This window comes from Coregonus clupeaformis, chromosome 15 (genome assembly GCF_020615455.1).
Source record: "Coregonus clupeaformis isolate EN_2021a chromosome 15, ASM2061545v1, whole genome shotgun sequence".
NCBI classification, from domain to species: Eukaryota; Metazoa; Chordata; class Actinopteri; order Salmoniformes; family Salmonidae; genus Coregonus; species Coregonus clupeaformis.
The window spans coordinates 48,579,022-48,606,617 of NC_059206.1; the positions used below are offsets into that span (position 1 = coordinate 48,579,022).

Consider the following 27,596-nt stretch of genomic DNA (forward strand, 5'->3'; position numbering starts at 1 on the left):
AAGGTGGCACAGATCAAAAAGTCAAGCATTTTTTAACCTGGCTTGCTGGAGTTCCTGAACCATGGAGGAAGCCCTGCATGCATACATGTGCACACACACACCACCACCACCACATCCCACACACACCCTATCCCAACTCACACACACACCCACCCACACACAACATCCATCCATGGCAGCCAATACGGTGGAGGATGTCTTGGTCACTCCTTCTCTGCATGTGGCCGTCTAAGGAAAGCTTAAACCATCTCTGGCCCTGTTCGCCCCCTTAGTCAGCCTCCCGTCCTCCCCAGTCAGCAACACACAGCAGCTGTTCCCTGCCTCACTATGACAGCTTAGACTCACCTCTGTCTCTACAAACACACATACCAGGCAACAGTACAGGACGAGCACCACTCTGTCCGATAGGGATCAGTCACTCCAGAGAAACAGGTCGGAGGACAGTGAGAGGAAAGAATGGGGCTGTGGACAACGCTGATCGTGGCTTTGCAGCTGATATTAAACCTGTGCTCGGACGTGGGAGCCCAGGGCTCAGGTGAGTGTAGCTGAGATTTATTTTTATTATTATTACTGAATGTGATGCCAATGTGATCTTGATGTGGTCGGTAAAGTCTATTGAAACAATGCAATGGCACAACAAAGTATTTTGAAGTTATTGCTTTTTTATTGACATTTTAGTCATTTAGCAGACACTCTTATCCAGAGCGACTTACAGTTAGTGCATCCATCTTAAGATAGCTAGGTGAGACAACCGCATATCACAGTCATAGTAAGTACATTTTTCCTCAATAAAGTAGCTATCAGCAAAGTAAGACAAGAGAAGTCCAAGTGTTAGTGCAAAGAAAGGCAAGGGTGATATTTATTTTTCCTTTGGGGGGTGCTGTGGGATTAAAAAGGTAAATGAAGAGGTAATTACAGGATACTACAGCTAAAAGTTACAATTTGACGGTAGTCAGAGACAGACAGTTTAATTAGATATACAGAGAGACTGATGTCATCTTCAAATGCCTCTATCAGTCTAATAAATCGCTCAGCCCTCTACCTCAGAGGATTCCAATAGAGGACCATGAAGCTCCAAGGTAATGATTGATCTAACAGACACTGTGATTGAGAATATAATATTCATTCGTACTCAATCCAATATACACAAAGGGCTACACATGGCATTGGATACTCTGTTATGATAAATATTCCTCTATAGCATTTGTGGTGAGAAGATTGAAAAGACATCCTTCAGAAGAATGTTGTGTACTGATGACTGAGGTGTGACTCTGTGCGTGTGTATGTCTGTGTGTGTGTATGTGTGTGGGGGGGCTCTGCAGTCTGGCTCTGATTTAAACAAAGTCCCAACTTAATCACACACATGGGAGTAATCACTAATGGTCTGTATGCAATACTGGAGTCTGAGCAAATATACACCCAGACACGCATGCACACAGAATCTCAAATATAACATATATTTAGATTTGTTTAACACTTTTTTGGTTACTACATGATTCCATATGTGTTATTTCATAGTTTTGATGTCTTCACTATTATTCTACAATGTAGAAAATAGCAAAAATAAACAAAACCCCTTGAATGAGTAGATGTTCTAAAACTTTTGACCGGTAGTGTAGATCGAAATGGCTTGCATTGAGTGGTAGCCCTGATTCTCTTCTGCCGGTGTGAAGCAGGATGTAAAATCTGACACCAATTGAAGTTGGGATGTCCCTCCTACCATTTTATTCGCTCTTCCGACTGTCCATCAACTCCTGGCTGGACCCTACGTCACAGCCACTAACATATGTCTGGAATCCTTACATCGTAATGCAACAGGAGAGTGGGTTGTTCGCTGTAGCACATTCAGAGATTGATTTATAGCCAGTAATCGAAACTAATTCATAGATAAAAAAACAAAACAAAAACGTTCTGTTTGTCATAGATGGACAATATTAATATGAGATGAAAGGTGAGTTCCTAACGAGTTCAGGAAGCCAAGCTATGGGGGCCGATGTTTTGATCAAGAGAGACATTTAGAAAATATGCACATTTTCTCTAACACTAAATATACAAATATGTAGACTACATGACCAAAAGTATGTGGACACCTGTTGCTTCCAGAGGCAGTTTGAAACTCGGTAGTGAGTGTTGCAACCGAGGACAGATGATTTTTACACGCTACGCGCTTCAGCACTCGGCGGTCCTGTTCTGTGAGCTTGTGTGGCCTACCACTTCGCGGCTGAGCCGTTGTTGCTCCTAGACATTTCCACTTCACAATAACAGTACTTACTGTTGACCTGGGCAGCTCTAGCAGGGCAGAAATTTGACGTTGTTGCAAAGGTGGCATCCTATGATGGTGCCGCGTTGAAAATCACTGAGCTCTCCAGTAAGGCCATTCTACTGCCAATGTCTATGGAGATTGCATGGCTGTGTGCTCAATTTTATACACCTGTCAGCAACGGGTGTGGCTGAAATAGCCAAATCCACTAATTTGAAGGAGTGTCCACATACTTTTGTATATATAGTGTATTTTACAGTTATAAGTTAGGTGAAATCGTATAGTTAGTCATTTTACTTAGAAAAAATATAAGTCCTTTCATTCCTTATTCACACAGTTTTGTTGAATATGAAATACATCATAAAATATTTCATTTTTATCATATTTTTACTGTGTACTGTCAAAAGTGACTACACCTCAGCAATTTATAACAGATTACTTTTTCGATTACATTTAGTTACATCTAAGAGGTTTTTAAACAAACAACCGTGACTTTATGTGACTTGTTTTTACTTTATGCAGTAGTTTATTTCACTTGGTTAAGAGATTGTTTTCGGTGGATTTAGGTGGATTTGAAGGACATGGTTTTGTGTGTCTTGATAGATCTTGAGAGGACAAGTGGTGGCTCTGGGGATGAAATCTGATCCTTTCTCATGGAGATCCTGACCCACACATGGCCCTGAGTCTAAAACACAGATGGGAGTGAGTGTGTGTGTGTGTATAGTGTGTCTAAACAGATGGATGAGAATAGAGTGGGTTTGTTTAGATTGTTTTGTTGGTACACCCCCAGTCCCAGTTTGCAGGCCAAGTCACGTTGAGGCCAAGTCACGATGTTTGCCTAACCTCCCTCCACAGGTGAGGGGGACAATAGTGATGCTGAAGCCTTTCACAAACCAGGTCTGTCTGTGTTTGTAAAGGTGAAATTGAGCGCAAGAAACGGCATGAAAAGGCAGCCTGTTTTTGTGGCTCCAGTCACATTTAACCACACGCCTTTTAAAAGCCCCCGTGCTGTTCCCCGATGAGCTAGAACAGACTGAGGCCAGGCAGTGGGAACCGGAGTAAAGACTGGGTGCAAGAGAAAAGAACAAAGATGTCTGAAGCTGAACACACGAGATCTTGTCTGGGGATCACACTCTGCAATCTTGGGTGAGAAGAGCAGGGGATATGAGGGCAATTTTCTGGAAGCATTTGGGAGCAATTTGTTGCCCTCACGACAGTGTGCCTTATAGACATCTGCTAGGGCACTTGTGTATTCATGTCTCAGACTGGCGGGGAGGGATTCAAGGCACATCCTCCTGAGGCTTGCTGTGTCACGGAGTGACTTTATTGGACTAGACTTGGAACCTTGGCCTTAACTCTTCAATGGCTTCTACATTCCACTCCCTGAGCACTGAGTACATTATAGTTTATCCATATTTATCTAATGCCATTTTTGTTATAAAAGTGGTCAAGCAAAAGACCCACTGGGTTATTTGGACCGAGACAAAATTAGCCTGATCTTGATCTTCCAGACAATTCTAGTCTACTGTATATTGACATAAAGTATCCCTTCTGTACATCAAAACTACTAGCTCAAAAATTATCAAAATACCATACATTCTGATAAAAGTACAAATGTTTTACCCAAACCTCATATTCTGCCTCATCTGCCTCATCAACCAACCTACTCTCTCTTGACCACCAGTATCTTCTCAGCCAGGGGTGGACTGGCCATTTGGCAATTCGGCAAATGCCAAATCGGCTGGTCCATTTTTAACTTGGGTTTTTGTGCAAGATGATCATCATCTGACTAAAAATGTGGTTCAGAAGGAGAAAAATAAATTGGCCGGTGTGGTGGCCTCGAGGAAAGAAATGGGCTGGTGTGGGTGCCTCAAGGGAAAAACTGGGCCGGTGTGTTAGAAATGCCAGGGCCGATTTCTGGTCCCAGTCTGCCCTTGTTCTCAGCACATCAAAACTTCAGCAATCATCAGCATATTCTGCCTCATCTGCCTCATCAACTAGCCTACAGATGTAGGATCTTAATTTGAGCCAGTTTTCTACAGCAGGAAAATACTCCTGCAGCAACAGAAAATGTCAATTATTATGTGGACAGGGCCGGATTAATGCAGGGGTTTACAGGTGCTGAAGCCCCTGGGCCCAGGCCCGTAGGGGGCCCAAGAGCCCAAGAGGCAAAATAAATAAATAAATAATGGAAATATATGCAGTATACAGTATATTATATATACATTATATATTGTATATGTAGTACACAGTTGAAGTCAGAAGTTTACATACACTTAGGTTGGAGTCATTAAAACTTGTTTTTCAACCACTCCACAAATTTCTTGTTAACAAACTATAGTTTTGGCAAGTCGGTTAGGATATCTACTTTGTGCATGACACAAGTAATTTTTCCAACAATTGTTTACAGATAGATTATTTCACTTATAATTCACTGTATCACAATTCCAGTGGGTCAGAAGTTTACATACACTAACTTGACTGTGCCTTTAAACAGCTTGGAAAATTCCAGAAAATTATGTCATGGCTTTAGAAGCCTCTGATAGGCTAATTGACATCATTTGAGTCAATTGGAGGTGTACCTGTGGATGTATTTCAAGGCCTACCTTCAAACTCAGTGCCTCTTTGTTTGACATCATGGGAAAATCAAAAGAAATCAGCCAAGACCTCAGAAAAACAATTGTAGATGTCCACAAGTCTGGTTCATCCTTGGGAGCAATTTCCAAATGCCTAAAGGTACCACGTTCATCTGTACAAACAATAGTACGCAAGTATAAACACCATGGGACCACACAGCCATCATACCGCTCAGGAAGGAGACGCGTTCTGTCTCCTAGAGATGAATGTACTTTGGTGCGAAAAGTGCAAATCAATCCCAGAACAACAGCAAAGGACCTTGTGAAGATGCTGGAGGAAACAGGTACAAAAGTATCTATATCCACAGTAAAACGAGTCCTATATCGACATAACCTGAAAGGCCACTCAGCAAGGAAGAAGCTACTGCTCCAAAACCGCCATAAAAAAGCCAGACTATGGTTTGCAACTGCACATGGGGACAAAGATCGTACCTTTTGGAGAAATGTCCTCTGGTCTGATGAAACAAAAATAGAACTGTTTGGCCATAATGACACCATTATGTTTGGAGGAAAAAGGGGGTCCCTTGCAAGCCGAAGAACACCATCCCAACCGTGAAGCACGGGGGTGGCAGCATCATGCTGTAGGGGTGCTTTGCTGCAGGAGGGACTGGTGCACTTCACAAAATAGATGGCATCATGAGGAAGGAAAATGATGTGGATATATTGAAGCAATATCTCAAGACATCAGTCAGGAAGTTAAAGCTTGGTCGCAAATGGGTCTTCCAAATGGACAATGACCCCAAGCATACTTCCAAAGTTGTGGCAAAATGGCTTAAGGACAACAAAATCAAGGTATTGGAGTGGCCATTACAAAGCCCTGACCTCAATCCTATAGAAAATGTGTGGGCAGAACTGAAAAAGCGTGTGCGAGCAAGGAGGCCTACAAACCTGACTCAGTTACACCAGCTCTGTCAGGAGGAATGGGCCAAAATTCACCCAACTTATTGTGGGAAGCTTGTGGAAGGCTACCCGAAACGTTTGACCAAAGTTAAACAATTTAAAGGCAATGCTACCAAATACTAATTGAGTGTATGTAAACTTCTGACCCACTGGGAATGTGATGAAAGAAATAAAAGCTCAAATAAATCATTCTCTCTACTATTATTCTGACATTTCACATTCTTAAAATAAAGTGGTGATCCTAACTGACCTAAGACAGGGAATTTTTACTAGGATTAAATGTCAGGAATTGTGAAAAACTGACTTTAAATGTATTTGGCTAAGGTGTATGTAAACTTCCGACTTCAACTGTGTATATATTTAAGTTTTTTACTGCAACCAAGGACTCAGGAGCCCGCTCTGCTAATCATCAGATGGGTGGAGAAGAGGAGGTAGGGGGTCCATGTGGTTAACTGGTGGGTCCTGTCTTGGTTGGGTAACTGATTCAGGGCGAGATTTGGTTGGGGGGCCCCCCCACCTCGTGGGCAAAACACTTTGATGACAGAAAGTACATTTCCTGCAATTCTACACATTTTGCCATGACTTATGCTATGTTAATGATATCTCAGTGGGAGTCAGGCCTCCTGGAGGTCAGGGCCCCTGGGCACTTGCCCTGCGTGCCTGTTCGGTATTCGGCCATGTTTACAAGTCTAGATAGCTGGCTAGACTAATTTACCAATCTAAAAATTGTTAGCTGACATGGCTAATTGAGTGACTGTCAGTGACTGACATAACCACAGTAAGTGGAGACCCCTACTGAGTTCCAATAAAATAATTCCAGTAATGATTTGTTAATCCGGCCCTGTATGTGGATTATAATGAATGGATATTTTTTGTAGGGGTTGATAAATTATTCGTTAGGGCAAATAAAGTCTGACGTTTTTAAGTGGAAATTACAAACTTTAGAAGCCTTTTTAAACTACAAGTTTGCATTTCCTGATTTGCAGGAAAATTCTCAGCAACAAAAGAATGATCAAATTAACATCCTTCATCTGTACTCTCTCTTGACCACCAGTGTCTTCACAGCACATCAAAACCTCTAGCTCAGGAAAAAGTGAAGAAATACTGCTGCAGAGCAGGCAATTTAACATTTCCCACCAGCTAGCCAAACTAGCTGATGTTTCAGCCCAGTTTAGTCTATAAAGTATTGAAGTGCACTTTCCCCACGGTACATCCAAAACACCTTGCTCAATAACCATCCCATCCATCTATATAGGTGTGTTTATTCTCGCTCTACTGAGCCACAGACAGTTTGAATAATTTGAACTTTACTTTGTTACTTTACTTAACTATTTCCCTCTGCAGTCTATGATCTCATAAACTCCCCGGACTGTCTGCCAGACCTGCTGCAGGGCGGCCTAGTGGAGCAGGGGGTGAATGAGGCGTTCATCCTCACCACCTTTAAACTGCAGCCGAAGACTGGCACCACCGTGTTCGGTCTGTACAACCCCCGGGACAACAGCAAGTACTTTGAGTTCACTGTGCTGGGGAAACTCAACAGAGGTAATTGTTAGGAAGGAGAGGCTAGGGATGTAATGCCCAACTGAGGGGGTTTATCCACTTGTACACTGAAGATATAGAAGATATTGTTTCTTTTACGCATTATTAATTCAAAGACATCGAATTTGGCCATCAGTGCAGCCACAAAGAAATTAGGTGCACAATGGCTCGGAGGATAGGGATGTATAATATATTGCACTTTTCTTTAAAATGTGATATTGAAAAGGTTCTCTCTATCTTTCCATTTCATTACTTTCGCCTTTCTCCTTCTACATTATTAATGTATTCAATTCATTGACGCATTTGCTGTGATTCACTCTCCATCTCATGTAATGTTCCACTCTATGGCCTTCTTATTTTTGTCTCACTCCCTCTCTCCCTCACTCCCTCTCTCCCTCACTCCCTCTCTCCCTCACTCCCTCTCTCCCAGCCATGCTGCGTTACCTGAGGAGTGATCGGAGGATGAGCTCTGTGACCTTCAACAACATCCCACTGGCGGACGGTCAGCGCCACCGTCTCCTCTTCCACCTGAAGGGGATTCAGCAGGGACCAGGGGGGGTGGAGCTACACCTGGACTGCAGACTGGTGGAGACAGTCAGGGACCTCCCCTCCGTGTTTCAGGGCCTGCCTGCAGGCTACGGCGTGGTGGAGCTGAAGAGCATGCAGGGCAAAGCAGAGGTGATGTTATGGGATTCGTCTCAAATGGCAACCTATTACTTATATAGTGCACTACGTTTGACCATTGTCAGATTGGATGTTGTTCAAATGAAGCACATCATATGCGACGCAATCATTATTGTCCCTCACCAATGAAATCGGGAAGGGGACTATGGATCTGTCTCCGTCTGTTCGTACGTAAGAACGTCACATGCAATATCTCAGACACCACTGACCCGATTTTTACTGGATTTTGCCATAGAGATCCAGCATTTACAAAATTAGACTGATTGGCCCGATCTTGAGGAAACTTGGGTGTATGATGCATCTTGCCATAGAAATCCATAGAGATCTGGAATTTACAAAATTACACTGATAGGCCCAAGGGGGGCGCTTCATCATTCGTGGGGAACAACATGTTTACTGTTGCCTTGTTTACTCATAGAAACATAGATGTTTCCGTTACCCATCCCAAACCATTACCTTTGTTGCCTTTGTACTCAGGGACACCGGATGTGATGTCACTTATTTACTCATAGATCCTCCTTCCCAATTCAAATGACTCTAACCCTAGCATTGGTGCCAGATCTTGCCAAATCCTTGCCTATCCTGTGGTCCTCTGTAGCTCAATTGGTAGAGCATGGCGCTTGTAACGCCAGGGTAGTGGGTTCAATCCCCGGGACCACCCATACGTAAAAATGTATGCGCACATGACTGTAAGTCACTTTGGATAAAAGCGTCTGCTAAATGGCATATTATTATTATATTATTATCGAAAATTCTGCATTTGTCAACGATTTAGATTTGGCTACAGCAGGAACAAATCTGGCAACCAGAAAACAAATCTGGCAACCACCTTGTCCTAATCAAGCCCATCCATCAGCACTGATTCCAACTAATGCATCCCTGTCATTGGACTTCTTCACAAACAGGAGGAGCTGGAAGAGCTGAAACTGGTGGTGGGTGACACGTTCGAGAACGTAGCCGCTCTACAAAACTGCCACCAACAAGGAGACTCAGTGCAGACTCTGGGTAAGAGTTTATGAGAAAAAACAAACCAGCTCTTATTCCTGTGTGTTCCCTAAACTGTTAATTTAGTCTCTACTGTCTAGTTTACACAGACACATTTGTTTTAAGGAAAGGCCTTTTCTTATACGTCACCCAACCACTTTTCATGAAAGCAACTAAATGGTGATAGAATGCTCATATATATACACAGTATATATATATATATACAGTGAGGGAAAAAAGTATTTGATCCTCTGCTGATTTTGTACGTTTGCCCACTGACAAAGAAATTATCAGTCTATAATTTTAATGGTAGGTTTATTTGAACAGTGAGAGACAGAATAACAACAACAAAATCCAGAAAAACGCATGTCAAAAATGTTATAAATTGATTTGCATTTTAATGAGAGAAATAAGTATTTAACCCCCTCTCAATCAGAAAGATTTCTGGCTCGCAGGTGTCTTTTATACAGGTAACGAGCTGAGATTAGGAGCACACTCTTAAAGGGAGTGCTCCTAATCTCAGCTTGTTACCTGTATAAAAGACACCTGTCCACAGAAGCAATCAATCAATCAGATTCCAAACTCTCCACCATGGCCAAGACCAAAGAGCTCTCCAAGGATGTCAGGGACAAGATTGTAGACCTACACAAGGCTGGAATGGGCTACAAGACCATCGCCAAGCAGCTTGGTGAGAAGGTGACAACAGTTGGTGCGATTATTCGCAAATGGAAGAAACACAAAATAACTGTCAATCTCCCTCGGCCTGGGGCTCCATGCAAGATCTCACCTCGTGGAGTTTCAATGATCATGAGAACAGTGAGGAATCAGCTCAGAACTACACGGGAGGATCTTGTCAATGATCTCAAGGCAGCTGGGACCATAGTCACCAAGAAAACAATTGGTAACACACTACGCCGTGAAGGACTGAAATCCTGCAGCGCCCGCAAGGTCCCCCTGCTCAAGAAAGCACATATACATGCCCGTCTAAAGTTTGCCAATGAACATCTGAATGATTCAGAGGAGAACTGGGTGAAAGTGTTGTGGTCAGATGAGACCAAAATAGAGCTCTTTGGCATCAACTCAACTCGCCGTGTTTGGAGGAGGAGGAATGCTGCCTATGACCCCAAGAACACCATCCCCACCGTCAAACATGGAGGTGGAAACATTATGCTTTGGGGGTGTTTTACTGCTAAGGGGACAGGACAACTTCACCACATCAAAGGGATGATGGACGGGGCCATGTACCGTCAAATCTTGGGTGAAACCTCCTTCCCTCAGCCAGGGCATTGAAAATGGGTCGTGGATGGGTATTCCAGCATGACTATGACCCAAAACACACGGCCAAGGCAACAAAGGAGTGGCTCAAGAATAAGCACATTAAGGTCCTGGAGTGGCCTAGCCAGTCTCCAGACCTTAATCCCATAGAAAATCTGTGGAGGGAGCTGAAGGTTCGAGTTGCCAAACGTCAGCCTCGACTTAATGACTTGGAGAAGATCTGCAAAGAAGAGTGGGACAAAATCCCTCCTGAGATGTGTGCAAACCTGGTGGCCAACTACAAGAAACATTTGACCTCTGTGATTGCCAACAAGGGTTTTGCCACCAAGTACTAAGTCATGTTTGCAGAGGGGTCAAATACTTATTTCCCTCATTAAAATGCAAATCAATTTATAAAAAATTGTACATGCGTTTTTCTGGATTTTGTTGTTGTTATTCTGTCTCTCACTGTTCAAATAAACCTACCATTAAAATTATAGACTGATCATTTCTTTGTCAGTGGGCAAACGTACAAAATCAGCAGGGGATCAAATACTTTTTTCCCTCACTGTATAAATATATACACAGTATATATATATATACAGTATATATATATATACAGTCTATATATACAGTCTATATATATATATACATACATACACACACTACCGTTCAAAGGTTTTAGAACACCCACTCATTCAAGGATGTTTCTTTATTTTTACTATTATCTACATTGTAGAATAATAGTGGAGACATCAAAACTATGGAATAACACATATGGAATCATGTAGTAACCAAAAAAGTGTTAAACATTCTCTCAACAAGCTTCACCTGGAATGCTTTTCCAACAGTCTTGAAGGAGTTCCCACATATGCTGAGCACTTGTTGGCTGCTTTTCCTTCACTCTGCGGTCCGACTCATCCCAAACCATCTCAATTTGATTGTGGTTGGGGGATTGTGGAGGCCAGGTCATCTGATGCAGTACTCCATCACTCTCCTTCTTGGAAAAATAGCACTTACACAGCCTGGAGGTGTGTTGGGTCATTGTCTTGTTGAAAAACAAATGATAGCCCCACTAAGCCTCAGAAATTGCAGGCCAAATAAATGCTTCACAGAGTTCAAGTAACAGACACATTTCAGCATCAACTGTTCAGATGGGACTGTGTGAATCAGGCCTTCATGGTCGAATTGCTGCAAAGAAACCACTACTAAAGGACACCAATAATAACAAGAGATCTGCTTGGGCCAAGAAACACGAGCAATGGACATTAGACCAGTGGAAATTTGTCCTTTGGTCTGGAGTCCAAATTTGAGGTTTTTGGTTCAAACCGCCGTGTCTTTGTGAGATGCGGTGTGGGTGAACGGATAATCTCCGCATGAGTAGCTCCCATCGTAAAGCATGGAGGAGGTGTTATGGTGTGGGGGTGCTTTGCTGGTGACACTGTCTGTGAATTTTTTAGAATTCAAGGCACACTTAACCAGCATGGCTACCACAGCATTCTGCAGTGATACGCCATCCCATCTGGTTTGGGCTTAGTGGGACTATAATTTGTTTTTCAACAGGACAATGACCCAACACACCTCCAGGCTGTGTAAGGGCTATTTTATCAAGAAGGAGAGTGATGGAGTGCTGCATCAGATGACCTGGCCTCCACAATCCCCCGACCTCAACCAAATTGAGATGGTAGTGCTCAGCATATGTGGGAACTCCTTCAAGACTGTTGGAAAAGCATTCCAGGTGAAGCTGGTTGAGAGAATGCCAAGAGGGTGCAAAGCTCTCATCAAGGCAAAGTGTGGATATTTGAAGAATCTCAAATATAAAACTTTTTTGGTTACTACATGATTCCACATGTGTTATTTCATAGTTTTGATGTCTTCACTATTATTCTACAATGTAAAAAATAGTAAAAATAAAGAAAGATCCTTTTGACTGGTACTGTATATATATATATATATATATATATATATATATATATATATATATATATATATATATACACACACACACACTGTCTAATTCACACACAAAACCCTGTTACTGTAGATTGAGGGTAGCTCAAACAAGAACCCCAACTCAAGTCTTTTGGTTTGACCCATGTTCTTCCCCCATGCAGGGGTCAACACAAAGCAGCTGTCCAATCAAATGCTTGAGCTCACCCAGGTGATAAATGAGCTAAAAGATGTCCTTATTCAGCAGGTAACTATAATGGTCAAGCTCCTCTGGGAACTCTTAAACTGCACTTCCTGACCCACTGAGTCCATATAAAAACATGTTTCTGCTGCTTTCTAAAGGTCAAAGAGACATCTTTTCTTAGAAACACCATCTCTGAGTGCCAGGCTTGTGGTGAGAACATCCACTACCACCATTATATTACAAATGATTTATTAATGTTCTGTATACATGTCATATGTTGTTATAGATTGGGTCAAGAGTTTTTCCTGACCATGAGACCTGACAAGGAAAATCCCTAGGCCCTAGTTATATTTGAAGCATGTTGGCTTATGACACATTCATAACTAATACATGAGAAGCCACTGGTATTGTGAAAAAATGTGTCATAAAAATATATTTCCTCTGGGTGTCTTTGAAGGACTGGGTGGAAGCGAGGTCATGAAGCCAAAGTGTGCCCCTGGTGTTTGTTTCCGTGACGATATGTGTATTGAGACGGAGGAGGGTGTTGAGTGTGGACCCTGTCCTGATGGATACACAGGGGACGGCTTCAGCTGTGATGATGTGGATGAGGTAGGGTGTGTGTGTGTGTGTCTGTGTCTGTTTACTGTATGTATTTGTATGGTTGTAATCATTCTAAAATACTAACCAAGCATCTTCTGTCTCTCTCTTTAGTGTCAGTTTAACCCTTGCTTCGCAGGGGTAAAGTGTGTGAACACAGCTCCAGGGTTTCGCTGTGACGCATGTCCTCTGGGCTTCACTGGTCTGGCTGTGGAGGGGGTGGGAGTGGTCTACGCACAGACAAACAAACAGGTCAGTCAACATCACCAACTGGAGTCAAGGTCTCCATTTCAATTTGTTTAAAGTAAAGGAAAAGCTACACGCTCTAGTAGCTCTAATGCAATCATTTATTCACCAACGTTTCGACAGCAAGCGGTCTTCCTCCATTTCAACTCGGTCAATTCAAGAAGATGAATTGAAATGAAATCGACCCCCACCCGGTGACATTGTTATTAGGATAACTCATCATGGAACACCTTTTCAAGCTATATATCATAATTTGTATTTTTATGCTCATGTCCGGTTTTGTACTGTATATCTCTTAGGTCTGTGATGACATTGATGAGTGCAAAGGACCCAACAACGGAGGGTGCACTGCTGACTCTCTCTGTTACAACTCTGCGGTAAGGACTGAGTGTCTGTCTGATAGCCTGGTGGTCGCCACATCTGTTTGTTGCTTCAGCCAACTCCTGACCTTCATTATCATACAACAGAAACTGCTTGAAACACAAACAGATCTGGGGACCAGGCTAGTATCTGGAATCCAAATAGAATATCGCTCCATTTTAAACAATAGGACAAGGGAACAATGTTAAGAGGATTCCAAGCTAAATATCTGACACAAGTACAAGTACTACATGTAATATATGTCGCTCATTGCCTGTTACCCTATATTAACCCTATAGGGTTCATACGTCTGTGGGGGCTGTAAAACAGGCTACATAGGGGACCAGGTGAAGGGCTGTAAGCCAGAGAGGAGCTGTGGTAACAGTCTGACCAACCCCTGTGATGTCAACGCCCAGTGTATCCAAGAAAGAGACGGCTCCATCAACTGTCAGGTGGGGTCCTATGGATCACAAACTGGCCTCCATTGACAGAACTCTCTCACTCACACACACACGCACACACACACACACACACACACACACACAACAATGCACACACACATTACACACTCATCACTCTATAAAACTAGGCCAGACTTTTACTGACTGCCTTACACACACATGCACACACAAACGCAAACACACACTGCCTCAAGTGTTTTCTCTTATTTTCCCTGTCAGTGTGGAATTGGCTGGGCTGGTAATGGCTACCTATGTGGGAAGGACACAGACATTGATGGATACCCTGATGAGAAACTCAAGTGCAAGGATATGGTCTGTAAAAAGGTAACCATGACAACACAACAAATACAACTATCCTGGAATAAACGTGATCTCTCTTTCCGTGCCTTCCCGTCTCTCTCGCTTTCTCTCTCACTGTATCACCATCTCTCCCTCTCACTCCCTCTTTCCCCCCTCTCACTCCCTATTTCCTACTCTCCCACTCCCTCTTTCCCCTCTCTCTCACTCCCTATTTCCTCCTCTCTCACTCCCTATTTTCTCCTCTCTCACTCCCTATTTCCTCCTCTCTCACTCCCTCTTTCCCCCTCTCCCTCTTTTCCCCTCCTCCTCTCTCACTCCCTCTTTCCCCCTCCTCCTCGCTCACTCCCTTTCCCCCGTCCTCCTCTCTCACTCCCTCCTACTCCCTCTCTCACTCCCTATTTCCCCCTTTCTCACTCCCTCTTTTCCCCTCCTCCTCCTACTCCCTCTTTCCCCTCCTCCTACTCCCTCTTTCCCCCTCCTCCTCTCTCACTCCTCTTTCCCCCTCCTCCTCCTCTCACTCCCTCTTTCCCCCCTCCTCCTCTCTCACTCCCTCTTTCCCCCCTCCTCCTCTCACTCCCTCTTTCCCCCCCTCCTCCTCTCACTCCCTCACCCCCTCTCTCACTTCCTTTTCCCCCTCTCTCACTCACTCCCTCTTTCCCCCTCCTCCTCTCTCACTCCCTCTTTCCCCCCGACTCCTCCCTCACTCCCTCTTTCCCCCTGCCTCCTTCCTCACTCCCTCTTTCCCACTCCCTTTTTCCCTCCCCCCATATTATTTTGATGTTGTGTCTGTTAAAGGGATAACAGTGTGTTGAAATAAATCTGTCTGTTGTCAGGATAACTGCATGCGCGTTCCCAACTCTGGCCAAGAAGATGCTGACAAGGACGGACAAGGAGACGCTTGTGACGATGACGCTGATGGAGACGGTATTCTGAATGAACAGGTAGAACTTAATGAGCAGGTAGACCTTACACATACACACATATAGTACAGCTCTCTCCCTCAAACTCTCTGATCCCCCTGTGCCCCTCTCCCATGCAGGACAACTGTTGGCTGAAGCCTAACGTGGACCAGAGGAACAGTGACAAGGACAGCCATGGTGATGCCTGTGACAACTGTCGTATGGTGGAGAACCCCGATCAGAGGGACACAGACAGTGACGGGAAAGGAGACGCCTGCGATGATGACATGGATGGAGACGGTACGTACAGCGACACATCACTACCACCTAGCTACCGTCACAGTAGACTGTTCCAACAGCCGTTTGTCTAGAAACCCCCAAACACCAACCCTACCCTGACCCCATTACTAAAATCACCTCTCAAACTAACGCACAGTAAAAATACACACAGTATTCCTTTGTCCTCCTAACTCTTTGATACTGTACATGACTGTCTGGGTTTCTTTTTACAGACTCTGTCTGCAGACCGCTTGACCTTCATGCAATGATCACAGTACTGTTGCTTCCCTGAGAGAAATGAGAAATGACACACATAGGGCCTTCTGTACAAACACTTCACTCAGATGACAAATGCAACAGCGCCTCCCTGTGGCACAACTAGTGAACTATTAGAAACAGCATATCAATGGAAACAGCATCAACCACATGCGGTTTGCTTTAAATAATAATGCATTGATTCAACATCAGTGAGTAAGCCTTCAAATCACATAAATCATGCTTTATGATTTTCTCATGGGCCATAATTACAGCTCACTTTTATCCCATGGAGATTTCACAAATGTTCTTGAAATATCTAGAACAGCTACCCCTGGTGTGCATACATCACAAAGCAGTAATCCTGAAAGAGCCTACTTTCCTTAAGCACTGTTATGTATTTCTCTAACACTTCTGCAGACTGGTGGGATACTATTGGTCAGATAACTTTACAATCTCAAACTTTGTAATTTAATTGGTCTCCAGGCTTGAAGAACTTCCTGGATAACTGCCAGCGGGTGGTGAACCGGGACCAGTTGGACCGGGATGGAGACGGAGTGGGAGACGCCTGTGACAGCTGCCCCGATATTCCTAATCCTAACCAGGTCAGACTGCCTCCACAGGCCTCCATTGGGGCTCTGAGACCTGTTCAGTTTACAGATATATACTGGAATATGGAGCAACTGAGCTGTCGTCCCCTGTGAGTGGTCAAAAAGTGTTTTAACAAATCTGTGCTCTGATTTCAGTCCGACATCGATGATGACCTGGTTGGGGATTCTTGTGACACAAACCAAGACAGGTAAAATAAAACATATTTTAAAGTATCTGACGTGAGAAAAAGTATTATCTTAAAATATCCACTTCATGATTTAATTGATTTAGTCAATACATGATTGCAGTAGTCAATTCATCCCTTTATTCTGATTAATATTCAACTACAGTATATATATACACCCTGAACAAAAATATAAACGCAACATGCAACAATTTCAAAGATATTACAGTTCATATAAGGAAATCAGTCAGTGGAAATAAATTCATTAGGCCCTAATCTATGGATTTCACATGACTGGGAATACAAATAAGCATCTGTTGGTCACAGACACCTTAAAAAAGAAGGTAGGGGCATGGATCAGAAAACCAGTCAGTATCTGGTGTGACCACCATTTGCCTCATGCAGCGCGACACATCTCCTTCGCATAGAGTTGATCAGGCTGTTGATTGTGGCCTGTGGAATGTTGTCCCACTCCTCTTCAATGGCTGTGTGAAGTTAGTGGATATTGGCGGGAAATGGAACACACTGTCGTACACATCAATCCAGAGCATTTTCAGTTTCCAGGAATTGTGTACAGATCCTTGCGACATAGGGCCGTGCATTATCATGCTGAAACATGAAGTGATAGCGGCGGATGAATGGAACGACAATGGGCCTCAGGATCTCGTCACGGTACCTCTGTGCATTCAAATTGCCATCGATAAAATACAATGATATTCGTTGTCCGTAGCTTACGCCTGCCCATACCATAACTCCACAGCCACCATGGGGCACTCTGTTCACAACGTTGACATCAGCAAACCGCTCGCCCACACAACGCCATACACGTGGTCTGCGGTTGTGAGGCCGGTTGGACATACCGCCAAATTCTCTAAAACAACGTTGGAGGCAGCTTATGGTAGAGAAATGAACATTCAATTATCTGGCAACATCTCTGATGGACATTCCTGCAGTCAGCATGCCAATTGCACACTCCATCAAAACTTGAGACATCTGTGGCATTGTGTTGTGTGACAAAACCGCACATTTTAGAGTGGCCTTTTATTGTCCCCAAAACAAAGGTGCACCTGCGTAATGATCATGCTGTTTAATCAGCTTCTTGATATGCCACACCTGTCAGGTGGATGGATTATCTTGGCAAAGGATACATTCTCACTAACAGGGATGTAAAAATTAAAAAAAGGTTTACAAAATTTGAGAGAAAGACCTTACCCTATCTTTTCTGTCCCTCCTCCTTGTGCATCAACTGCCTGGTCTGTAGTGATGGTGACGGTCACCAGGACACCAAAGACAACTGTCCCAACGTGATCAACAGCTCCCAGCTGGACACAGACAAAGACGGCCTGGGGGATGAGTGTGACGATGACGATGACAATGACAGCATCCCTGACTTCCTGCCACCGGGACCCGACAACTGCAGACTGGTGGCCAACCCCGACCAGCTGGATGAGAACAGTCAGTCTTTCACACTTTTTAATTTGCTTTACTGCTGCAACCAAATTGCCCAGCAACGGGAAATAATGCTTTTCTAAATCTGAATTAATTATTGAGTTATCACCTAAAAGCTATAGCATGGTGTTTCAGTCTGTTTGGGCTTTGTCCAACTCTTCTCTGTGTAAGTTTGTGTCCTGCCAAACATGCTGTAAATGGCGTGACAACAATAGAAGAGTTGACTACAAATACAGTATGAGACTACACATTTTTTACTGAAAGTAAAACATGAGGAAGTGAAGCACCTATGGACTGACAAGGTTTTCCATCACATTCAGCTTTGACACCTGCAAAAGAACTGTAGCTGAATTGATCTAATACTGTACTTCAAACAACGTATACTCAGTCACCATTGACCATTGATCTTCAACCAACCAATCAACCAACAAACCAACCTTAAACTCTCTGCTTTACTAATGTATTGCCTATGCTTAGAACCTTATTGGCCATCATTTCTAAGCTTTTGTGTATTCTCTCCTCCCAGATGATGGTGTTGGGGATGTGTGTGAGTCAGACTTTGACCAGGACAAGGTGATTGACAGAATAGACAACTGTCCAGAGAACGCTGAGATCACTCTGACAGACTTCAGAGCCTATCAGACGGTGGTGCTGGACCCCGAGGGTGATGCCCAGATTGACCCCAACTGGGTGGTCCTCAATCAGGTCAGATGGCCATTTACAGGACTACTGCAAATAATACGCTCAATATGTTAAAATACTTTGATTTGACAACATGACTGACATTTTATCTCTCAAACAGGGAATGGAGATTGTGCAGACCATGAACAGTGACCCTGGACTTGCTGTGGGTAAGAAAGACTTCCAAATCATTATCAAGTATCATATATCATATCGTATTATATCAAGTTGTCTCCTATTTCATCTTAACTTCTTTGTTTTGTTCCCTAGGTTACACTGCGTTCAGTGGGGTGGACTTTGAGGGGACGTTCCATGTAAACACAGTGACTGACGATGACTATGCAGGCTTCATCTTTGGCTACCAGGACTCCTCCTCCTTCTACGTGGTCATGTGGAAACAGACTGAGCAGACCTACTGGCAGGCCACACCCTTCAGAGCAGTGGCCGAGCCTGGCATCCAGCTCAAGGTGTGTGTGTGGGGGGGTTCTGTGTGTGTATGTGTGTGTGTGTGCATGTGTGTTGAATTGTACAATCAAATCAGTCTTTGTCTTTTTGTATTTACTTCTTACCTTCTCTCCCTCGCAATTTCCTCTCTCCATCTCTCTCTCCCTCCCCATCCCCAGGCTGTGAAGTCTAAATCGGGTCCAGGTGAGCACCTGAGGAACTCCCTTTGGCACACGGGGGACACCAATGACCAGGTGCGTCTGTTGTGGAAGGACCCCAGGAACGTGGGCTGGAAGGACAAGGTTTCCTACCGCTGGTACCTGCAGCACCGGCCCCAGGTCGGATACATCAGGTGAGACAGCTGATATGATGCACACAGGACGGCTGCTGAGAGAGAGAGAGAGAGAGAGAGAGATAGAGAGAGAGAGAGAGAGAGAACAAACTTAAGGAAAGCTTTGACTATGTACAGACTCAGTGAGCATAGCCTTGCTATTGAGAAAGGCCGCCGTAGGCAGACCTGGCTCTCAAGAGAAGACAGGCTATGTGCACACTGCCCACAAAATGAGGTGGAAACTGAGCTGCACTTCCTAACCTCCTGCCAAATGTATGACCATATTAGAGACACATATTTCCCTCAGATTACAGCGATCCACAAAGAATTCGAAAACAAACCCAATTTTGATAAACTCCCTTAACTACTGGGTGAAAAACCACAGTTTGCCATCACAGCTGCAAGATTTGTGACCTGTTGCCACAAGAAAAGGGCAACCAGTGAAGAACAAACACCATTGTAAATACAACCCATATTTATGTTTATTTATTTTCCCATTTGTACTTTAACTATTTGCACATTGTTACAACACTGTATATATACATAATATGACATTTGAAATGTCTTTATTCTTTTGAAACTTCTGAGTGTAATGTTTACTGTTAATATTTATTGTTTATTTCACTTTTGTTTACTATCTACTTCACTTGCTTTGGCAATGTTAACACACGTTTCCCATGCCAATAAAGCCCTTAAATTGAAATTGAGAGAGAGAGAGAGAGAGAGAGAGAGAGAGAGAGAGAGAGAGATGTGATGTTATCTCTCCGCGTAATACACAATGATACTCTAGTTTTCTAACAACAATGGCTAATGTCTGTTGGGTTTTTGGACAGGGCCCGTTTCTATGAGGGGACAGAGCTGGTGGCTGACTCAGGTGTGACCATTGACACCACCATGAGAGGAGGGCGACTGGGCGTGTTCTGTTTCTCTCAGGAAAACATAATCTGGTCCAACCTAAAGTACCGTTGCAATGGTAAGTACTATAACAGGCGAGTTGAAACTGGTAATTTGAGATGCTCTTTTGTCTTTACTGAGATTATTTCTACATTTATGACTTTACTCACACACTTTTTTTAAACTAAAATGTGTCACATTTGTGAGCCTTCATCAACCACATTGGCATCCTTGATTTAACTGACCCTCAGTTGAAATTGACCCTGACTCTTAACCTCTAACCTATACAGACACCATCCCTGAGGACTTCCAGGAGTTCAGCAGGCAGCACGGCGTCAACGACAGTCTCTAATCCTACAGAGAGAGACTGAAAGAAAGACCGTTTCGCCACGTGTTTGGAATGTATGTGGTGTATGTGTGTGTACACAGTGGCAATACTGTATGTACTGTATGTTGTCTGTTTCCATGTCTATGCCCCCCCCCCCCAAAAAAAACTTGTCTTCCTGAGTATTATAGTCAGTGTTGTGCTCTAAATGACTACTAGTGTCAAATAGAATTATAGATTTGACATTTCATGCATATTACAATTCAAACTTTAGATTTCCTCTATTCTTTGAGCTCATTTTGCGTTATCATCCACATACAGAATTATCAGCCATCGATATAAACTTCCTTCCCTGTCAGAGAATTTATTCCCAGTGTGATATACCAGCCCCACACTCTGCACAATGTCTTCACACGACATGGACATGAGAGGGAACACAAGAGAGGAGTCAGACCATGGGGACTTGGCCATGCCTGAGCATATTCCATTTTCTTGTACCCTGGTCCCAGATCTGTTTGTGCCATCTTGCCATTTTGGAAAGACAACACCAATAGATCTGGGACCAGGCTAACTGTCTTGTAACTCTGACCTCAATCCTCACCCGAGGCCTAGTCTTAACCAAGAGTTTGGTTATCAGTGCTTATCACGGCTCCTTGACGCAGCTCTCTTGAGGCCAATGGAAAGCAATGCTTTACATTCTAAAATGATTCCCAAATCAATACTCCTCTGTCTTGTTTCAGTCTTAGACATAGGTGTTTATATGTTTGAAATTCATGTTGATTATTTTATAATTGTAAGGTTATCGACTAGAGAATTTCACATAAAAATGTTGAGATATTGTATTTTTTTTTTTTTGTCTTGCCTTATTGTAAGAACAGAGTCCATTTGTTTCTCAAGAATTTCATCAGCCAATCTCTCAGTTCATGTGGTTGAAATAATTTTACCACGTTGTATATTTATATAGAAGTGAGGAAACGAGACTATTGACCTGTTAACCTAGTATTATTGGGGGTGACCATGTGGCACGGGCATCCATGAAGTCTGCTTATTATTTTTAAAACTAGCAGGCTTAACCCTCAAGCTATATCACGACTCAAGATATGACCCAGATGCAGACACAGGAGGCGGATGGTTCAGTTCTCCGAATATTTATTATAACAAAGGGGCAGGTTGAGGGCAGGCAGAGGTTCGTAATCCAAGGCAGAGTCAAAAAGGGACAGAACGGCAGGCAGGCTCAGGGCAGTCAGAAAGGTCGGACCGGGAAGACTAGAAAACAAGAACTTGAGAACTGGAGAAACGGGAAACACGCTGGTAAGACCTGACAAAACAAGACGAACTGGCAACAGACAAACAGAAAACGCAGGTATAAATACACAGGGGATAATGGGGAAAAATAGGAGACACCTGGTGGGGGTGGAGACAAGCACAAGACAGGTGAAACAGATCAGCGTGTGACAAGCTACCGACTGGGGTCATTTTGACCCCAGCGGCATATTTTTTTAATCATAGCCCAAAGAAGATTTGTTCAATAAAAAAAATAGAAAAATGTCTGTCAATCAACTTGTTCTTAACAAATCTAAATTGTTTAAAAAATATATATATAGTCCTTTGAGGTCATTTTTTCTCCCCAGACCAAAAAACCTAATTCTGCCCATAGTAATATAATAAACAGGTCCTTTATTTGAATCTAGGTTTCTCTGGAGACATAACAATAAGTTATCCATACCATCAGAGGGTGGAGGGGGACCTGTATCAGTGATTTTGACCAGATAGACAGATAATCTGCAGAGATATAGCTCCCGATGTACTCGCCTAAGATTGTACCAAGTATGGTATGACTGTGTACAAAGCCAAATTACCTTATTTTTGTGCATAGCAAAATTTGCCAATGGTATAAATACCTGATAGAACTGCAATACAGAACTCAGATACACTCTAAATCTACACACAGAGCTGTATTGGAGTGTATTCTCCAAAAAGCGGCAGGTAGCTTAGTGGTTAAGAGCGTTGTGCCAGTAACCGAAAGGTCGCTGGTTCTAATCCCCGAGCCGACTAGGTGAAAGATCTGTCGATGTGCCCTTGAGCAAGGCACTTAACCCTAATTGCTCATGTAAGTCGCTCTGGATAAGAGCGTCTGCTAAATGACTAAAAAAATAATAATACAAAAAAGTCGTTATTCTACACTTAGAAAAAAAAGGTTATTCGGCTGTCTTCACTTTGAATAACCCCTTTTGGTTCCAGGTAGAACCCTTTTGGCCTCCCGAGTGGCGCAGTGGTCTAAGGCACTGCATCGCAGTGCTAGCTGTGCCACTAGAGATCCTGGTTCGAATCCAGGCTCTGTCGTAGCCGGCCGCGACCGGGAGACCCATGGGGCAGCGCACAATTGGCCCAGCGTCGTCTAGGGTAGGGGAGGGAATGGCTGGCAGGGGATGTAGCTCAGTTGGTAGAGCATGGCATTTGCAACGCCAGGGTTGTGGGTTCAATTTTCCTGGGGAGTATGAAAAAATAAAAATAATAATAATATTAATAACAAACAAAAAATAATGTATGCACTCACTAACTGTAAGTCGCTCTGGATTAGAGCGTCTGCTAAATGACGTAAATGTAAATGTAGAGCCTGTTCCACAGAGGGTTCTACATGGAACCCAAAATAGTTCTACCAGGAACCAGAAAAGGGTTCTCCTATGGCGACAGCTGCCGAACCCTTTTAGACGCTTTTGTAGGGCAAATCTAAAGAATGATCTATTTGAATCCAGGTTTCTCTGTAGAAATAATATTAAATTATACATATCAGAGGGTGGAGGGGGACTTATTGGCGAGATCTTGATAGACACCTGCAGAAATGGAGCACCTTATGTACTTGCCTATGGTTAAAACTAGGTATGACCATGTACACAATCTAAATTACCCTAGATATATGCTTAGGTTCTGTATAAACAGCTCATAAAAATCTGTCAGTGGGAGAACTGTAATACAGAAACAGCTACCCTCTAAATGTACACATAGTGCTGTATTGGTGTGTATTCTCCAATCAAAGTTATTATACTGAAAATTGTATATAAATACCAGAATTCCTATAATATCCTCCAATAATTTATATACGCAATATGTTATGATACTGTATTTTGGGTGCTATACCAATTGGTTTGAAGTGATTAAGAGGATCTGGCCATGTTTTTTTAAGCATCCTGCCATAGGCCATACTACTCCAACTGTTTCTCAAGCAGCGATGCTAATGCTGTATCTGGGGTAAGTAAATAAAGAAAACAAATCAATATTTTTGGTCAGTGTCTCTCAGGATCACTTGGCAGTCATCTTTATTCCATAAATATTACAAAATGTATACAATGCATTCAGAAAGTATTCAGACCCCTTCACTTTGTTATGTTACAGCCTTATTCTAAAATTGATTAAAAATAAAATAAAATAAATCTCATCAATCTACACACAATACCCCATAATGACAAAGCAAAAATAGGTTTTTATAAAATCTTGCAAATTTATAAAAATAAAAAACTTAAATATCAAATTTACATAAGTATTCAGACCCTTTACTCAGTACTTTGTTGAAGCACCTTTGGTAGCAATTACAGCCTTGAGTCTTCTTGGGTATGACCAGTGGAGGCTGGTGACTTGAAAAATTGAGGAGGATGGGAGACCCACGGTATAGGCGCGGAACGCACGGAGACGAGTGTGTTTCAAAAATCTTCAAAGACTAATTATTTTAACCTAAAGCATTTAATAAAGACATTTATAGTACAATATTATGGGGAATGGGAGGGCTACCTACACAGTGATGGAAAGGGATCACAGCAGTGATTGAATGAGGGTATGAGGCATGAGTTGAGGTGTTCAGAGGCTTGACCAGTGCAGGACAGGATTTGACTAGGAAGACAATAACACAACACAGACAAAAGAACTAAGAATGAGTTAGTCCAAGCAAGGAGTAAAATCATTGATGTGTAATAATGTGATTGTGTATGTGATTGACTCTACATACAGTAATGAGAGAAAATTGATAGGGGTACTCACAGTGCTTGGAGGGGAAACATTCAACGTGCCAGTGGATGAGCGGACACATGAGACGTGGCTTCAGTTCAATTCAGGAGAAAGTTGACAATGGTAGTGGAGTGGAGTAGTCATCACCTCTTAAAATCAGGGAACAGGAGGGGACTTAACTGTAAATACAAATAGCAGATACATTCTATTACAGCTGTGCCATCGTAGGTTTGGACAACGAGTTTCTCTATGAAGTTAAACTCAGACATCTCAAAATTCATGAAGTCAAACACAGACGGCGCATTTCTCGCCCACTTGACACGTCAAAGTAGCCCAAGAAACGTTCCTGAATAAAGCCCTGATCATCCACATACCTGACGATAACTGACAACTGCAAGCAGAGCGGTGGGGCAATTTATACCTCCTGGGGCCTGGAGTTTTTCCTTATATGTTATCCTAACTAGGAAAACTCTGGACCCTATAAGTTATGACAGTGATTAATCAGTTGTAAAAAGGTTTTATATGGGCTTTGATGGGCCCAGTTTTTCCTAATCAGGTCACATGGTTTAAAAAAAACTCCTGGCCCTGGGGGGAATGAAAACCCTGTCAAAATGCAGCTACTTTATTTTTGTTCATATAAATTATATTTAAACTAGATTAGGAGGGGGATTTCCTCTACCCGGACACATAGACAACAACTGATAAGACAATAGAACTCACAGGGCTGAGCTTGCTTTATGCATGTTTGCATCACACAGGCCTATGCAACTGTAGGCCTTATAAAAAATGTACCCACATCTTTCATCACTGTTGATTGAACAATTCCAGTTAATAATTTTGGATTAAAAACGTATAGGCAGCCTAGCCAGCCCAATGTTGAATATAAACAACATTTGATCACATTCACATTTTCTCCTGACACACAAATGGACTACAAATACATAACGTTACCAATTAGTTTACCATGACCAGATGGACTGGGCGCATAGGCTGTATGCAGCTGCTCTTATTAGTAGCCTACAGTTGATCAGACTGAAAAATTGACTCGTTTTCATCCTATACAGCATGTCTGATTTCTAATGCTGCAACATTTATGTCATGAGTTTTTGCTTGTGTCTGTCCGAAGTGATTATGTGTTATCATCTTTACTAAATAAATACCGGAGGAAAGTGGAGAGCCTACTAATTAATCTAATTTTTAATGGTAATCTACTTTTAATGGATGATGCGATGGAAGCTATCAAATCATTCGGAATTGTTTTCGACATCCCAGAAAAGACAGTCGAAAATGCAATATGTTCAGCAAGTAAAGCATCGTAACGTGCAATTACCTCTGCAAGCTCCCTGTAGCTGCCCTTGTTGGCGGAACTTTCCCTCTCATCTTGTCCTCTAAAAGCAAATTCTTGCATGCTCAAAAACGCAGTGGTGTTGATAAGCCGCTTGAGAACATCCCTGTTTCTTCTTACTTTCTCGTTATGCTGCGCAGTTTGAATACGCAGACCTTCGTCATAATCGATGTTCTTTTCCCCAGAAGCTTGACTCTGATGTGGGCATTTATATGCTCACTGCTTTTGTTTTGCCGTTTAGCTGAACGGTCGATGTTCTTCAGGTCACTGTACCCCTCTTTCGCCCAAGGCTCATACTTTCCAAAAAGCAGGCAAGGCCAGCAATACAGGCGGCTTGATGAAAGGCTCCCTGTTAACCAGCTATACTTTTGATACCAGTTAGTATTGAACGTCCTCACCTTTTCATCCTTCTTCATGAAACTGATCTCAGGCAGAGGTCGACCCTCGCTTTTAATTCGCACGTTTTCCGTGTACCCCAGAGAATGAAAGGGGTTCTTCAACAAAAAGTCCATATCATTTTCGGCAGCGTTGGCCATTCTGGCGGAGAAAACTGCAGACTCGAGCTGGTAGCTTGCTAGCTACTGAAGTTAGTGCAATTTATTTAAATGTGCCTTGCTAACTGGACACAAAAATAAATTTCTAAAACCAAGAAAACAATTTATAATATGTCTCCTGTAATTTGAAAAAAACGAACTATCACTCTTCACTCTTAATCTCTATCCAACAATGTCACCAAGATTCTCAACACATAGAACCCCCATAATGCTCTGTGGCACAATTCCAATACAACACACTAGGTTCGTGCTCTGATCCTAATTCTATGATTGGATGGACAACATGTCAGTTCATACTGCAAAAGCTTTGATTGGTTGGAGGATGTCCTCCGGAAGTGATCATAATTACCATGTATGTCTATGGAAGGGGGTGAGGCCTACAAGCCTCGTTGGTTTTGTATTGAAGTCAATGAAGCCAGAGGAGAACAGAAGCTAGCTGTCATCCGGCTACATGATGGTACACAATGGTGCTACTACCCCAGATGGTGCTGTTGAAGTTACTGTACAGTGCTGTTGAAATTACTGTAGACCTTCATTGCAAAACAGTGTATTTTATTTAATTATTATTATTATTATATCTAAAAAGGAAAACTTTTTTAATGTTTCACTATTTTTATTTTTATGAAATTTCACTGAGGACAACGGTCCTCCCCTTCCTCCTCTGAGGAGCCTCCACTGGGTATGACGCTACAAGCTTGGCACACCTGTATTCGGGGAGTTTCTCCCATTATTCACTGCAGATCCTCTCAAGCTCTGTCAGGTTCGATGGGGAGCGTCGCTGCACAGCTCTGTTCAGGTCTCTCCAGAGATGTTTGATCGGGTTCAAGTCCGGGCTCTGGCTGGGCCACTCAAGAACATTCAGAGACTTGTCCCGAAGCCACTCCTGCGTTGTCTTGGCTGGGTGCTTAGGGTCGTTGTCCTGTTGGAAGGTGAACCTTCGCTCCAGTCTGAGGTCCTGAGCGCTCTGGAGCAGGTTTTCATCAAGGATCTCTCTTCACTTTCCTCCGTTCA

General features: G+C 42.9%; 1 protein-coding gene and 1 long non-coding RNA gene across 2 annotated transcripts; one reads left to right on the forward strand and one right to left on the reverse strand.

Annotated features, from left to right (window-relative positions):
• The first annotated feature begins 247 nt into the window (after window positions 1-247).
• On the forward strand, window positions 248-21,529 carry LOC121582816 (thrombospondin-4-B). The gene is made up of 22 exons (XM_041898934.2): window positions 248-535; window positions 7,141-7,338; window positions 7,766-8,013; window positions 8,925-9,024; window positions 12,372-12,454; window positions 12,550-12,601; window positions 12,849-13,000; window positions 13,103-13,240; window positions 13,534-13,611; window positions 13,894-14,046; window positions 14,275-14,379; window positions 15,189-15,296; window positions 15,395-15,554; window positions 16,275-16,393; window positions 16,535-16,587; window positions 17,825-18,018; window positions 18,539-18,717; window positions 18,815-18,863; window positions 18,964-19,160; window positions 19,317-19,489; window positions 20,302-20,441; window positions 20,653-21,529. The coding sequence occupies exons 1-22, from the start codon at window positions 457-459 to the stop codon at window positions 20,712-20,714; spliced, it is 2,820 nt and encodes a 939-aa protein (XP_041754868.1). The 5' UTR covers window positions 248-456; the 3' UTR covers window positions 20,715-21,529.
• A 2,747-nt stretch (window positions 21,530-24,276) lies between these two features.
• Window positions 24,277-26,676, reverse strand: LOC121582817. Its single transcript, XR_006003408.1, has 3 exons — window positions 26,017-26,676; window positions 24,720-24,865; window positions 24,277-24,572 (listed from the first exon to the last, which is right to left on the reverse strand). It is a non-coding gene; the product is annotated as an uncharacterized LOC121582817 (long non-coding RNA).
• Window positions 26,677-27,596: the final 920 nt, after the last annotated feature.

Excerpts from the sequence above, each read along its gene's own strand:
- LOC121582816 (XM_041898934.2), top strand. The coding sequence starts at position 457 with ATGGGGCTGTGGACAACGCTGATCGTGGCTTTGCAGCTGATATTAAAC. Across the intron at positions 536-7,140 it reads CGTGGGAGCCCAGGGCTCAG|TCTATGATCTCATAAACTCC; the intron begins GTGAGTGTAGCT and ends TTCCCTCTGCAG. Across the intron at positions 16,394-16,534 it reads ATATTCCTAATCCTAACCAG|TCCGACATCGATGATGACCT; the intron begins GTCAGACTGCCT and ends CTCTGATTTCAG.